Below are 13,560 nucleotides of genomic sequence, written 5' to 3' on the forward strand. Positions count from 1 at the left end.
GATTATCTGACTGTTTTGGTGTAACATTCTCTATTCCTAGCCTGGTATCCATGGCTTTCTTTATATGGAACTGTTGAGGGCTTCCTTAGCAGTATGTTGAATTTTGTTTTTTTGACACAATGTGCAATATGAGGGTTTTTTTTTTAGTTAGTTTGTTTCTTTAACCACAATATTGGTTTAAGCTTGTAAAACAGTGTCATTAAAAACAGACAGCATTGAGAGCAGAAATCAAGAAACACTCAACATTAGAGGGTTGAAAAATCATAATTTATTAAACAGCACGGATATTATTATTTTTTATTTCAAACGTATGTGATAGATAATAAAAATTGACATTTAAATTCTTTTTTTTTTTTTTTTTACCATTGCACACACGCTACAACCCCCTTGTTGGTCCCACAATGAAACACCCTTCAAATCCAAAATAAGTACACAAATAATCACTGATTCAGTATAAAATAAGGCTTTTCCCCCCCTTTTATAAATGATATTAACCATACAAGTTGCAAAAAAGAACAAACTCAAACTTTCCTCCGGGTTAAAAAGTTGTACGGTACAGACTGTGATTGAAGGATTTAAACGATTTAATCTTGAAGAACTACTGCAACATCTGTCTTTTAGATATTTTTTGAGGTGAAATTAAAATATAACAGAATAATTAATGAAAAAACATTAACACTTGTTATCTAATTATTTACTTCATGTGTTTTGGGAACTTTGGTTAACCCCCAGAATAAAGAATATTGTTTAGAAAACCTTTATTACATAGGATATAACAGGAACTGTTGTATCCCTTTTTTCTGTTTAGTAACATGAAATATTTTTTTTGACATATGCCTTGAAAATACAATTAGGATGACAAATCCAATAATTATCCAAGCAGCATAGTTCAAACCTTCAATTAAATGAGTACATCCAAATTTAGTTCATGTTAATGCAGATTTTAAGTTTTTGAGCTCTATTTTAAAATGGTTCTTGAATATAGAGACATAAAATAATGCAAAGGTTAATGTAAATAACTAATAATCTGTAAATCAGATTTAACTATATGAAAATCTGAATGGTTTCATGGATAATAATTGCTCATGTCATTCTGTTGTAACACATTCTCATGGTTTACGTATGAATATGCTGTACATTTCTTGTTTTTACAATGTGAATCAGTGATTTGTAATAAGTGGGGCAGATTCTATTCTATGTCTACAGACAAACCAGCCATGTGTTTCACAATCAAAAGTAATATCAGGACCATGTAATAAAACAAAAATTTATATTTCTATTTAGGGGAAAATGAATTGTGGTGTTACAAAGATAATACCCTAACAGTGCAACTTCTTGTGTGCGTAAGTACAATACATTTATTTAAAGGGGACATATCATGCTTTTCAATTCTTCCTTTTCACATTGACATCATTCAGTTGTCGTCTATATAAGAAACCGCAGTACTCGGAATTCCTCGTTAATTTACCCCTACATCCCCGTTTTACCCTTGATGTGCATCTGAGAGCAACTCGATTTGGTGAGGTCTCTTTGAATGTAAAGGAGGCACTTCACACCCCACCACCCTCCAGGTCGTAAAGCATTTAATTCACCCTGTTCGGGCATTTTTGTAGTATACAGGGGGACAGTCTGATGATCAGCCGATGACTTATCCTTATACTTATCCTTGGACTACATAATCTCTCCAAAAAATAAAAATGTCAGATCTCGAAGTTGTTAAGCCAGAAGTCCATGATCTTGTTTAGTAGTTTAGCAGCAAATACTGTGACAATACTGATCAAAAAGCATAATAGAAACCAGAGAATACTCAAAAAATATGACCAAAAAGAATATAAAGATATCTGCGCAACTCCTGGAAAGACTAAATTCAAATTGTCTGCATTTCTAAAGACTTCAGGTATACAATACAATGTAAATGGGGGCTAAGAAGGTGGGTTTTGCAAGATATGTCCATTTTAAGGATTTAAAATTAATCTGCTTAGTTGTTTCCACATTTAACTTAGTCAAAGCCTAAAACCCCCAGTAAATATAAGCACTGTTACGTCCTCTGAAAGGAGAAACCTCCAACCTGGAGGTCAGTATTTCTGCATCCTTTGATAAGAGAGAGCAAAGACAGAGAGCCGTTTGAAGGTTCATATCTTCACCGTTAGTGCATGTTTCTTGCAAAGAGGTTTATCCTTTTTGGAGAAAAAGGTCTGGCCCTCCAGAGAGGTGCAGCACACCTGTAAAGAAGCCAGTGGACATACGCACAGTTTAAAGTTCAACAGTAATTGTTTAACTGTGGCATACGCAAAATGGCATAAAACACACACCTATAGCAAGATCCTAAAAACAAAAACTAAAAAGTTATAAGGGGTCTTTACATTGCTAAAAAAATTGTAAATATGACTATATTTGATCACACTATATCTGTCATGTCCTGGATGTAAATTTCAAGTGTGAACGATTTTCACTTACAGCGCAAACAAAGCAGGTGTCGTGCCAGGTGTAACCAAGTGCCTCCAGAAATTTGTCTCCAGCCTCAATAGGGAACTCACAGCCATGGCAACTAGTCCCAAACAAGTTGTAAAAGTCTGTTTTAAAAACAAAGAACAAGAGACACAAATTTCTTAAGCAGTCAGGATTTTTGTTCTTACTGACAAAGGCTAATACTTATTACTACTAAGTAATAATATTTGCAGAGATTCTCAAAGCAAAAATGCACAAGATGCAGGCAGCAAGAATATTACACCAAAGCATTTTGCTTTTTCAAACTTTATTACCACAGCTTTAAATACAAACCCAACTACTCCTCTTAAAAACAAGGCAACTTGTACTTTTCTACATATGACTGTTGGGTTTTACCACTGTAGGATGCTAAAATGTCTCCAAGCCTAATCAGCCTAGCCAATGTGTCCAATCAGTGGATTACACAGTCATCCGGTACCCACACAGTACCCTTCAGAAGCCTACAGGTAGTGAGCAACTGTGTCTCACATCAGAAAAATACTGAAACGCAGAGCACATGTAACCCACACTTGTCCTAATTCTGCTTCTAAGTGGTATTCAGAGCTAATTATATCCAGCAACCCACACCGATGGGGATGTTAGCAGTGATGCACCTACAGATTGAATTTAGGACTTTAGTTATTCTCAGTATGATACAACCCACTGACTTCCTTAAAAAGTGAACTTCAGACTGTGGCTTTTAAAACATGACAATAACTGATAAAAAAGGATTGAACTGGGCTGTATTTAGTTGTTGTGGATGGTATAGACTAATATGCCTTGTACAGTAATTTAATTTAAATGTACCCTAATTACTTTTTTTCTTGATAGCTCTTTGAGATGAATTAGCTGAATATATGCTACAAATAGGGTATTCTCTACACAAGTTGTTAGTCAGATATATCATGCATGCTAATATACACCTACAGGGAGTTCCAGAGTGTGAATGGTGTTAACATTGTAGCAGCCAAAATAATTAATAGTTCATGGATGAATTAAACAGTGGGCTTATTTTAACACCATATATCAAGAAGCCTGCATTTTAAACATACTGAATTCTGTCTGAATAAATAGGATTCCAGCCCAACCGTTATACAATAGCAGAGCCACAACTGTTGCCATCAGCCTGTATTTATTTCAAGAGAGTGGCAAAAGTGGATGCCTGCTGCTGACAAGATGCAGTGCCTTGAAAAAGTTTTTAAACCCCATGAACCTTTCCACAGTTTATCCCACTTCTGGGTGGGGGCTTCATTACCAAAAATAAGTAAAAGCAAAATGATAAAAGGTTTTCAAATGTTTTTTTTTTTTTTTTGAAAGAAAAGTCTGAGACCTTTGTAATGCATATGCATTTGGACCCTTCTAATCTAATATCCTTAATTAAGTCCACCGCAGCCAACCTTTAGTAGACACCTAAGTTGTAAATAGAGTCCACCTATGTATAATTTGAATACAATTGTCCACCTCTAAACTGCAAGGTTGGACAACAAAATGATTAATAACTAAACCAGGAAAGAGGCACACAGTAATTCTGGAGGAGCTGCAGAGAGCCACTATTTAGGTGGAACAATCTGTTGATAGGAAAAGTATTGAGAATGGCCTCTGCAAATCTGGCCTTGAACAGTGGAAAGAAGAAAGGCACTGGTGAAAGAAATTCATAAGAATGAGTCCTGTATAAATTCACATAAGGGACACATGAAACATGTAGAAAGTGTCTTGATCAGATAAGACTGAAATTGACCTTAGCAACATGCAAAATGCAAAACATAACACTGCACATCTCCCTGACTACAGCTTCATGCTGTAGTCAGGGAGATGTGCTTCAAGTTTCTTACTTAATCCAATAGAACATTTTTGACAAGACTTGACAAATAATGGTCACAAACATCATCCATTGACTCAGATTGAGCTTGTGCTATTTAGCAAAAATAATACATGTAGTTATCTGATGTTCTCTAATAATCCTCTCATTCCAACAGAGATTAAACTACACACAGATAGATTTGGGTAATTAATTAGGTGACTTTCTTAAGGCACTTAATTGGAATAATTGGACTAATTGGACTAGGTTAAAAAGGGAGTTGAATATCAAGGCATGCCACACTATTATGATTTTTTTTCTAAAATATGTTCCCCTTTCCCCACATTACCTGGAATTTGGTCCATCAAAATACTAAGTCCGCCACTAATCCCAAACGGATTTATATTTGATAAACTATATTGTTCAGTTCATTTAAACAACAACAAAGAAAAAAAAGGATTTTGAAGAAAATATCGATTTTAAGAATACAATAGAAATACAATTTCAGCTGTATAACTAGCTCCCAGATTTTGTGCATGAACCAGAAAAACCTAGAGTTCCTGAAGTTGTCCTGAACCATCTCTATAGTAATGCTGCCCTAGGCTTGAAGTGCTGGAGGATACTCTGATCACCTATTCTTACTCTGCTAATCTCTTTTACTACTCTCCAATTATGCATTATATGCAGTTATTGGCACCTTTAACTTTATGTTCACTCAGATTTTTTTTTTCTTCATCGAAGTTACACTTGGCTTTGTTTTTCATTTTTTCCTATCGCACCTTCCTGAAGGGGAGCATTGACTGAGCTATTGCTACCAATACATTTTAGTTATCGTTCTGTAGATAATACTTTTATCTATGTCTTTCTCTCTCTTGGACAAAGCAGTTGTAGAAATTACTACTATGAATTACTCTTTTGCATACTATATTTTTTCATTAAATATATTTTGCTGCTGGCTCAAAACTTATATGTGTAGCAGTGTTTCTCACATAGATGAAGCTTGAGTACATTGTTTGATAAACTAGGATTTAAGTGAAATAAATGCAATCAAATCTAAGTCTTTCAGCATGATTGGATTGAACTGACTATACATTTCTGTAAATATATCAGATTTTCTTTGTAAATAAATTTTTGGGAGTTGGCACTATATATCCATCCATCCATTTTCTTACTTGCGACCATCATGGGGTCATGAGGGGTGCTGGTGCCTATCTCCAGCATTTCAATGGGCGAGAGGCGGGGTACACCCTGGACAGGTCGCCAGTCTATCGCAGGGCAACACAGAGACAGACAGGACAAACAACCATTCACACACACACCTAAGGTGGTTCTACCCAGAGAGAACCACACATGCACAGGGAGAACATGTAAACTCCATGCAGAAAAACCCAGTGTTGGACTCAAACCCAGAACCTTCTTGCTGCGAGGCTACAGTGCTACCCACTGAGCCACTGTGCATCTTGGCACTAAAAAAATAAACTAAATGTAATTGAATTTGATAGAGTATTACAGTAATGGAAAATATTTCATATGGATGAAATAATCTAAAAGTAGCACAAAGACTGATGTTTCACCGTTTCGACTGACCTTGTTCACAGTAGGGTTCTCCATCCTCCAGGTGGAAGGTGTTGTTTCTGATTGGCTGCTGACAGGCAGCACACATGAAGCAGTAGACATGCCATGTTTGTTTCAGAGCATTAATCACCTCCTGAATATAAAATGCAAAACACTGGTTATAGTCTGAGACAACATACAGATTGGTATAAAGATGTGTATGGATACAAATGTTAGACTGTTACTTTCTCAACAGAGTGTTACAGAAATTAATTGACAAGGCTCTTTTAAACACCTCCCAATAGTCTTTTCTAATGCAGTCCCATGACCAGACTTATAATAGACTTCCTGATCTTTTTCCCACCTTAAACTATTAGAACAAGGAAGTTGGTGGCCCAGTGTAAAATGAAGGATTAGGAGAACAGGAGTGAGAAAAACAGGTTAATAGGAAGCCATAAGCCGGTTAAAGATGTGTGAGAAATAGAGGGTTGAAAGGATTGAGGCTAAAGAGGTTAGAACATGTGAGGGATAAATGTCAGAGCTGCTCTGAGAAATCTGATTTTAGCTTCTTGGCACTTTGGGTTTAAACCACACCTGCAAGCTTTAAGGTCTCTAAGGCTAATTCTTTCTAATTCTAAAACTTTAGATCACACACTGCATTCCTGAGTTTCAGTCGTGGTCATCATACATATTTCAACTTAAAGGTTTCAAGATAGAATGCAACAGTCTTTTTGTAGATGTTTTGATTGAGGGAGCATTTTCATATTTTATAAGTTCTGAAGTGTTTAATTTTCATGAGATAATATTTACAGACAGAATAAACATTTGAAATGAAGTGTGTTAAAGAATCTCTGCAGCAATAACAGCAGGTTTGAGGTAAGACAAAAGGCCAGTTAATAGTCGGGTTAATGGAAACAGAAACTTCAAGGATACAGGAACATGCCTGGTTGAAAATGGAGATTAACAAGAACTCAGCATCTATGGCTTTCCCATTACAGATTTTCTTTGTTGCAATATTCATTTACTGTTTGATAACTATATGCAGGTAAAAACATAAAATATTTCCTGACATTTCCAGCAAATTTATAGTCTCCTTTTTATTTGTTATATATATATATATATATATATATACATGCACTTACCCCCAATATCTTGGTCTGGCAGCGGCTGCAGGTTGGTGCAAAGAAATCTTCATAGCAGTGTTCACAATACACAGACCCCTTTTCTTCCACAAAGCCTATATCTGCTAGAGATGTATGGCAGTGGGTACAGTTAAATTCCTCCTTGTGCCACGATTTTCCCATTGCAACCAAAAAAGGCCCTCTGAAATGAGAAAATATATTAAGTACAAATGTTAAATCCTGCTGCATGGCCCTCTTTATTTACCACCCCGGGGAAAGGAAGTAAAAATCATTAAAATGAAATAATAGCTTTTGCATTTGCGCAATCACACGCTGCCATTTTGCTGTTGCTCTCTAATAATGGGATTTATGTTTTTTTTCCTCCCTTACCACAATAATTACTATTGGTGTTAGGAAGGTAGAATTGGATTCCAGTGTTGTTCATAAAAGTGTTCATAAATCACACTTTTTTTGAAAACCTTGAACTAAACAACTAGACATGAGTGCAGTCATGTAATGGCATGAAGGACTCTTTTGGTACATTACACAGAAAAGAACTGCTACATTTTCCCTCTAAGGGGAGAGAATGGTGACTGCTGTGTGTATGTGAGGACAGACATAATACCGCTGTTAAAGCACACAGAGGCAGTGGTTGTGCCGACCTGTTATGCAAAATGATTCCTTTTCTCCTCAAATTAAACTTAATGACTTCTTTTTTTTACTTTAAACATAGTGATATAAAATTAAAGCTCACACCATTACCATCAAAACTAAGAAAGGGCGTATTCACAGGAAAATCTTTCGGTCCGCCTGTTTGATCCGGAACCAAAAGCAGACTTTATTTTTCTTTCATTTGCTACAGTTTGATTTCACATTTTACTTTTTGCAAGTGATCGTTGCTCTTATTGGACAAAAATGACTAGGGCGGGAACTACCACAGACCTGGAAATGGAGGAAAACTATTATATAAATCCTGTATGCAGCACCTCTCTTTTGCATATTTGTACTGTTATTACAGCTGCTAAATCCTTGTGAGTCTCGGGACCACCTCATTTACACAGATTTTGAGACATTTTATTTCTAATTTTGGAACGGCGTCAGAGAATCCGTCCTGCCAACTAGTGGCTTTTACCCGACCACCAACTGACAGGACACGGGGCAGAGAGGGGGGAGGACTCGTGGCAATGTCCATGGGCTGGGACCCAAACTCAATATGGCTGCGCTCCACCCTCACACCACCATACCAACATCAGTTTCAGTTTATCTAAATTTTGAATAATGCTCTGACTGTTGAGAGGGCCAAGTTTATTGATGCTAATATTTATGAATTCCACAGATTCTCTTGGCTGAATTGCCTGTTCTTTTTTTCTTTCCCATCTCGAGAGGCCCTATAAGACATTAACATAATTGTCACAGCATATTTATAACCCAAGGAAGTTGTGGATACTAAAAAAAGTTTTTTAGACATGTTACGGTAGTTAGGTGTTTAAGTTTTTTGGATTTCTATGTGTCTCAGTTTTTTCGCTGTCTGTGCTCTAGTTACTTAACCTGACAACAGCCAGCTGTATGTCTCGCTCCGCCTAGCTCCACTCACATACATCTGGGACACCGCCATAGGCATTGCCTTTACTGAAGGCTGGGCCTTATCAAAACTCCTTGCATATGATTGGATAAGCCACTTGTCTGTCATCTTTATCGACGTGCTATTTCAACCACTCACACCGAAGCTAACCCGTGACGCTGATGAGACCGACGCCGGAAAAAAAAAACCTTTTTTTTTTTTTTTTATGTGTTTGCGGCTCTAGTGCAGGGTTTCCTGCAGCGCTATCTTGGCGAGGCGGCCGCGGAAAACGTGTCGTCCACCCCCCCCCCCCCCCCCCCCCCCCCCCGTCCGCGTACGCGCCCCGGAAAACAAAACTTGCCAAATCCGGTCGGGAGAAGGGCGAAAACATGGTTTCCACCAACAAAAGCCTTCAGAGCCGTTCTCTGATGTTCTTTTAATGAAACAATATCAGATAGATTGGACAACACGGAAGAAATAGCAGCATCAATGCTAACGCTTGCTTCCTCGATGCGAGCCGCCATTGTTGTTGGAATCTCACGGTGGCTTCTCCACTACGTCACATCCATGAAACACCCGCCCTGCGTCCTGATTGGCCAGACCAAAAATTTGGTTGGGGAAATCATTTTCAATGAGCCGTGTCCCAGATGTATGTGAGTGGAGCTAGGCGGAGCGAGACATACAGCTGGCTGTTGTCAGGTTACTAGTTACTTCCATTCTAAGCTAATTCTCGTGTTTTATGTATTGTTAAGGCCCACACATACTTGTGCAGACATGAGTGCGCGGACGTCTACACGGAGTCCGCGCATACTCTAGGCCACAGGTGTCAAACTCAAGGCCCGCGGGCCAAATCCGGCCCGTCAAGGTAAGTTATCAGGCCCTCAAGAGCCAAAAAAAAAAGCATATCATGTCATAAAGTAGAGGCATATATCTTTTTAAAGTGTATAAAGTGGCTAAAACTGTGCCTCCTGTAAGTGTAACTCACCCCAATATCAACTTTTTTTGCAGATAAACTGTATAAACTGAGCCTAAGGTTGCTACTTTTATGTTACTGTGCATTTTTTATACTTCTATCTGAACTGGAATGAAATTATGAAATGAAAAGTATCGTCCATACACGTGCAACCGGCCCTTTTAATGACTTCATGACGCCAAAGTGGCCCCTTATAGAAATGAGTTTGACACCCCTGCTCTAGGCGGACTCAGCACAGACAGGTACGCACCGGGCATACCTGATTGCTCACACCTGTAACCCATGTCATTCATCACACTTCCCCTCTACGCTTGCTGGTTTTCCTAGTTATTTATACCCTTGACTACATTTTGTAGGTTTCCCTTTTTATTATTTTGTTGATCTTAGGTCCTCCTACAAACACAACATCACAAGATAATTTGATCTTTCTAAAAAGTAAAGTATAAATGACAAAAATAATGCTGTGCTCACATTTATTTTACAGGGATTATTAATGGTGACAGCAACTCTAGTACTGTTGGGTATTTATTTTTATTTATTTTTTTAACTTTTCCTGACTTTTTTCCCCACTGAATAATTGTAATGCGGACTGTGATGCATGGGACCCTAAAACTCAGTTTTGCCATGTACATTGCCCAATTAATTTTTTCCGCAAATCCCCGCTTTGGCCTGAGTTTTCAGAAATTATAGTTCTTTTGTGTGACGCAAAACTGAGTTTTCATGTGGATGAAGCACCAAATCACATAAAAATGTATTAGTTTTCCCAGATATCAAGCTGCACGTGGACAAGGCCTTGGATTATGCTACTGCAACAAAAATCTAATAATTGTTTTGTCTTTTTACACATCTAAGCCAGGGGTACAAACAAATAAAGAGACTGCTATATTGTAAGGTAGGCCTACAGCATTGCACTGTTACTTATGCTTTAGGTTATTAACAACCAAATTGTTTCAGTTCTCTCTATAATAACTACAAGAACACACTTTAGAAATCTAGCAATGTAAGCAGTACTTTGCTTCAGCCAGGACAGCACCTTAGCCGTATCCTCTCTTGATGATTAAATAAAGTGAGAAAACATGGTAGCCCAATTCACTGAGAACAATGGGTGTGCTTATCTGAGCCGTGTCTGACAGCAGCCCATGCTGACAGCTGTTAGCATATGGGCAACCTGATCCTTGGTACCACGCTGTGTCAGGTGACACCATTGCAGATAACATTCAGGTCATGGCAATCTGCTACCGGAAAAGAGAGAATGTATGCCGAGAAACAAAGAGGAAGAGAATCTATTATGATGTGTTGTAGAGCAAACCTGGCCTTGCTCCAAGCTTTCAGCTGAATTGTACGAGAAACAGTGTTTTTGTTTTTATCACTTTTTTTCCTTAGAAAATCTCGGATGGTTCTGTGTAGATTCCACCCATTTTAGCTAAAACAACAGCAATGTTGGATGTGTCTGTTTTTTTCCATCTATAGTTTGGACAACTGAATCATCCATTCAGGTTTTGGATGATATAATACCTCTCTTCAGCCACAGCCAAAAGAGCTGAATCGCAGCATTTTAGTGAGCATGTGGATTTCTGAGATTTTCTGTTTTAACAAGTTGGAAAATTGGCATGGAAAAATTACAGCGTCCATATGGGCAGGGGCAAAGAAGTTGAGACAAACATATGGGATTCCCAAAGCACTATTAACATATTTTGGAACAGCTACTTGGGTATCTTTGTGCCATACAAAATTAGAAAACTAAACTGAAATTGAACAGTTTTCCCTTTAACATTATAATTAAATTTACTAGTTATGTATACATGTGCTTGAAAAAGAGTAAAGCCAGATCCCTTGACATTTTAGTCAATATTGATGATATTATATATTAGGAAAAGTGTTTGGGTTTTAATGGTTCTGTTGAGGCCAAGCTGCCGTTCTTGTGAAAAGAATCTCTACATAATTATCAATCAATGCCAAAAACTCAAATATGACTTAAATTTTGTATCAGGAGTATTGTGGTGCGTCACAACAATTAAAGGGGACGTACCATGCAAAAAAATCCTTATTTTTAGTCATTAAATTAATTTTGTTGTTGGACTGTAGGAGTGCAGAAAATTTGAACCAAGCCTTGATATTAGTTACAACAGTAGTTTCTAACCTGATCACCATGTTGCAGTGGGCACACATGGGGGTTCGCATCCCAGCAGGAATGTGTTCTGCCATCTGGACCAGGGTGTCCTCATCTTTAGGGTGGGTTTGAGGCACAGGTCGGGCTGAAACAGGACCCGTGAGGACACTGGCACTGCCATTACCCTTCATTCCAAAAGACGGCGCAATCAAGCCACTCTGTATCCTTTGGCCTACAGGATTTGGAGGAAAAATAAATGTGATGTTGCTTTGATAAAGACACAGTTATATAGAATGCCCAGCAAAAGAACTTGAAGACCTTGAACTTTTTCATCTTTTGTTACATCAAAGTTACAAACCCCACGGTATTATCTTTAGATTTAATATCACATACAAATACAAAGAACAACATATTGATAAAGTGGAAGGAGGGGTAAAATCATAAAAAAGAGGTTAAAGGCTATGAGACGTTACAGATGACTTGAGACTGAGGCAGAGGATCAGTCCAGCAGGACAACAACCCTAAGCATACAGGAAGAAGTAGAAAGGAATTGTTGAAATAAAAACATTTTTGTGTCTTGGGATGACCCAAAGTATCAAGGTGAATCCCATGGAGAAACTCTGGTAAGACCTAAGAAATTGCTTTCCACAAACGCTCTCTATCTGATCTGTTTTGCAAAGAAAAATAGGAAGAAATTTATGTCTCTGTATCTGCAAAGTATATACAGAAAGATACCCCTACGAACCTGTAGCTGTAATTGCAGACAAAGGTGACCACAAAGTATTGAGTCAGTGGGCTGGATACATATGTATTTTCTTCAAATTGTTATTTATGAAAAAATATATATATATTTTATTTCCACTTAATTATAATGCACTACCCTGTGTTAACCTGTCACATAAAATGGCAATAAAGTGCCATGAAAAACATTAAATGGAACAGCAGGAAGATATGAAAGAAAGGTCTTACGGTGTCAAAAGTCGTAAGACCGTCTTTGTTTTTTTTACAAATCCACAAAAAACAAAGATAGGTCATTTGACCTCTAACTTCTCTGATAACACAACCAACAAGTGTAATGCTGGTACATGCTGCTCGCTGACCACTGTTGTTGCAACCATGAATTCACAACATCCATTTTTAGAAACACAGAATATTATTTTTATTTTTAACACGTTCCTCGGTTTTATGTTCATGCACACAGTCCAAAATGCACACAAAGTCACACATGGACCACCAAGACTTTCCATCCACTAAAATTCAGGCACCTGACTAAACACAGAGTTTAGCTCTTCCTCCCACACTAGAGATGTAGATGTTTTTTGTATGTGGTTATGGTTAAAAATAACTAAAGACATATTTTTAACTGGAATTTAAGACTATATGTTACGTTTTACACTTTCCCTTTAGATGAGGGCAAAAAGTAATTTTAAGGGCTAGTGAGTATCAAATGTAAGTAACTTGTTTTGTTGAGGATAAACCTAAAATGTATGTGGGAAAAGCACTATATAAGGTTAAAACATTCAACCTAGTTTAAATCAAAATATGTTTTTTCTTGCCAGAAAATTCAGTGAACGTTGGTTTTACTTTTACAAAAGTTAAGTATTATTTTTAGAAATGAATACTCTGGCAAAGTCTAATAACAATCAAGTCACAAATGGAAGCTTTCTCTTAGCTTAGAATGAGTTGTTTATGAATACATATATGGGCCATGCACCTACTGGGAGACGCCATGTTGCGTCGCCATTTCTGATTTCAGGCAACGAAATTGTCAGCCATACGTGTTTTCCCTGTCCCTGTGAGAGGCGGGGGACGCACGGTACATCCGGTACAACAGGTCGCCAGTCACAGGGCTAAAATTTAACAGTTTTATTAAACTTAAAAAAGGTAAATACGTCATTTTGTAATAATATTTTGTTGTGCGATAACAGGCAAAGCAGAGATTATTGTAATGTGCGA

General features: G+C 37.6%; 1 protein-coding gene across 6 annotated transcripts in view; it reads right to left on the reverse strand.

Annotated features, from left to right (window-relative positions):
• Positions 1-245: 245 nt before the first annotated feature.
• pdlim5a (PDZ and LIM domain 5a) overlaps positions 246-13,560 on the reverse strand; it is a 77,054-nt gene continuing 63,739 nt past the window's right edge. For all 6 annotated transcript variants that reach the window (XM_036143781.1, XM_036143782.1, XM_036143783.1 and 3 more), the window contains 5 exons: positions 11,635-11,836; positions 6,982-7,162; positions 5,873-5,993; positions 2,458-2,573; positions 246-2,222 (listed from right to left, as the gene is read on the reverse strand). In XM_036143781.1, the coding sequence (XP_035999674.1) occupies positions 2,133-2,222; positions 2,458-2,573; positions 5,873-5,993; positions 6,982-7,162; positions 11,635-11,836 (710 nt within the window). In that variant the 3' untranslated portion in view covers positions 246-2,132. The remainder of the gene's footprint in view (positions 2,223-2,457; positions 2,574-5,872; positions 5,994-6,981; positions 7,163-11,634; positions 11,837-13,560) is intronic.

The sequence above is a fragment of the Fundulus heteroclitus genome, chromosome 12 (assembly GCF_011125445.2).
Source record: "Fundulus heteroclitus isolate FHET01 chromosome 12, MU-UCD_Fhet_4.1, whole genome shotgun sequence".
NCBI lineage: Eukaryota > Metazoa > Chordata > Actinopteri > Cyprinodontiformes > Fundulidae > Fundulus > Fundulus heteroclitus.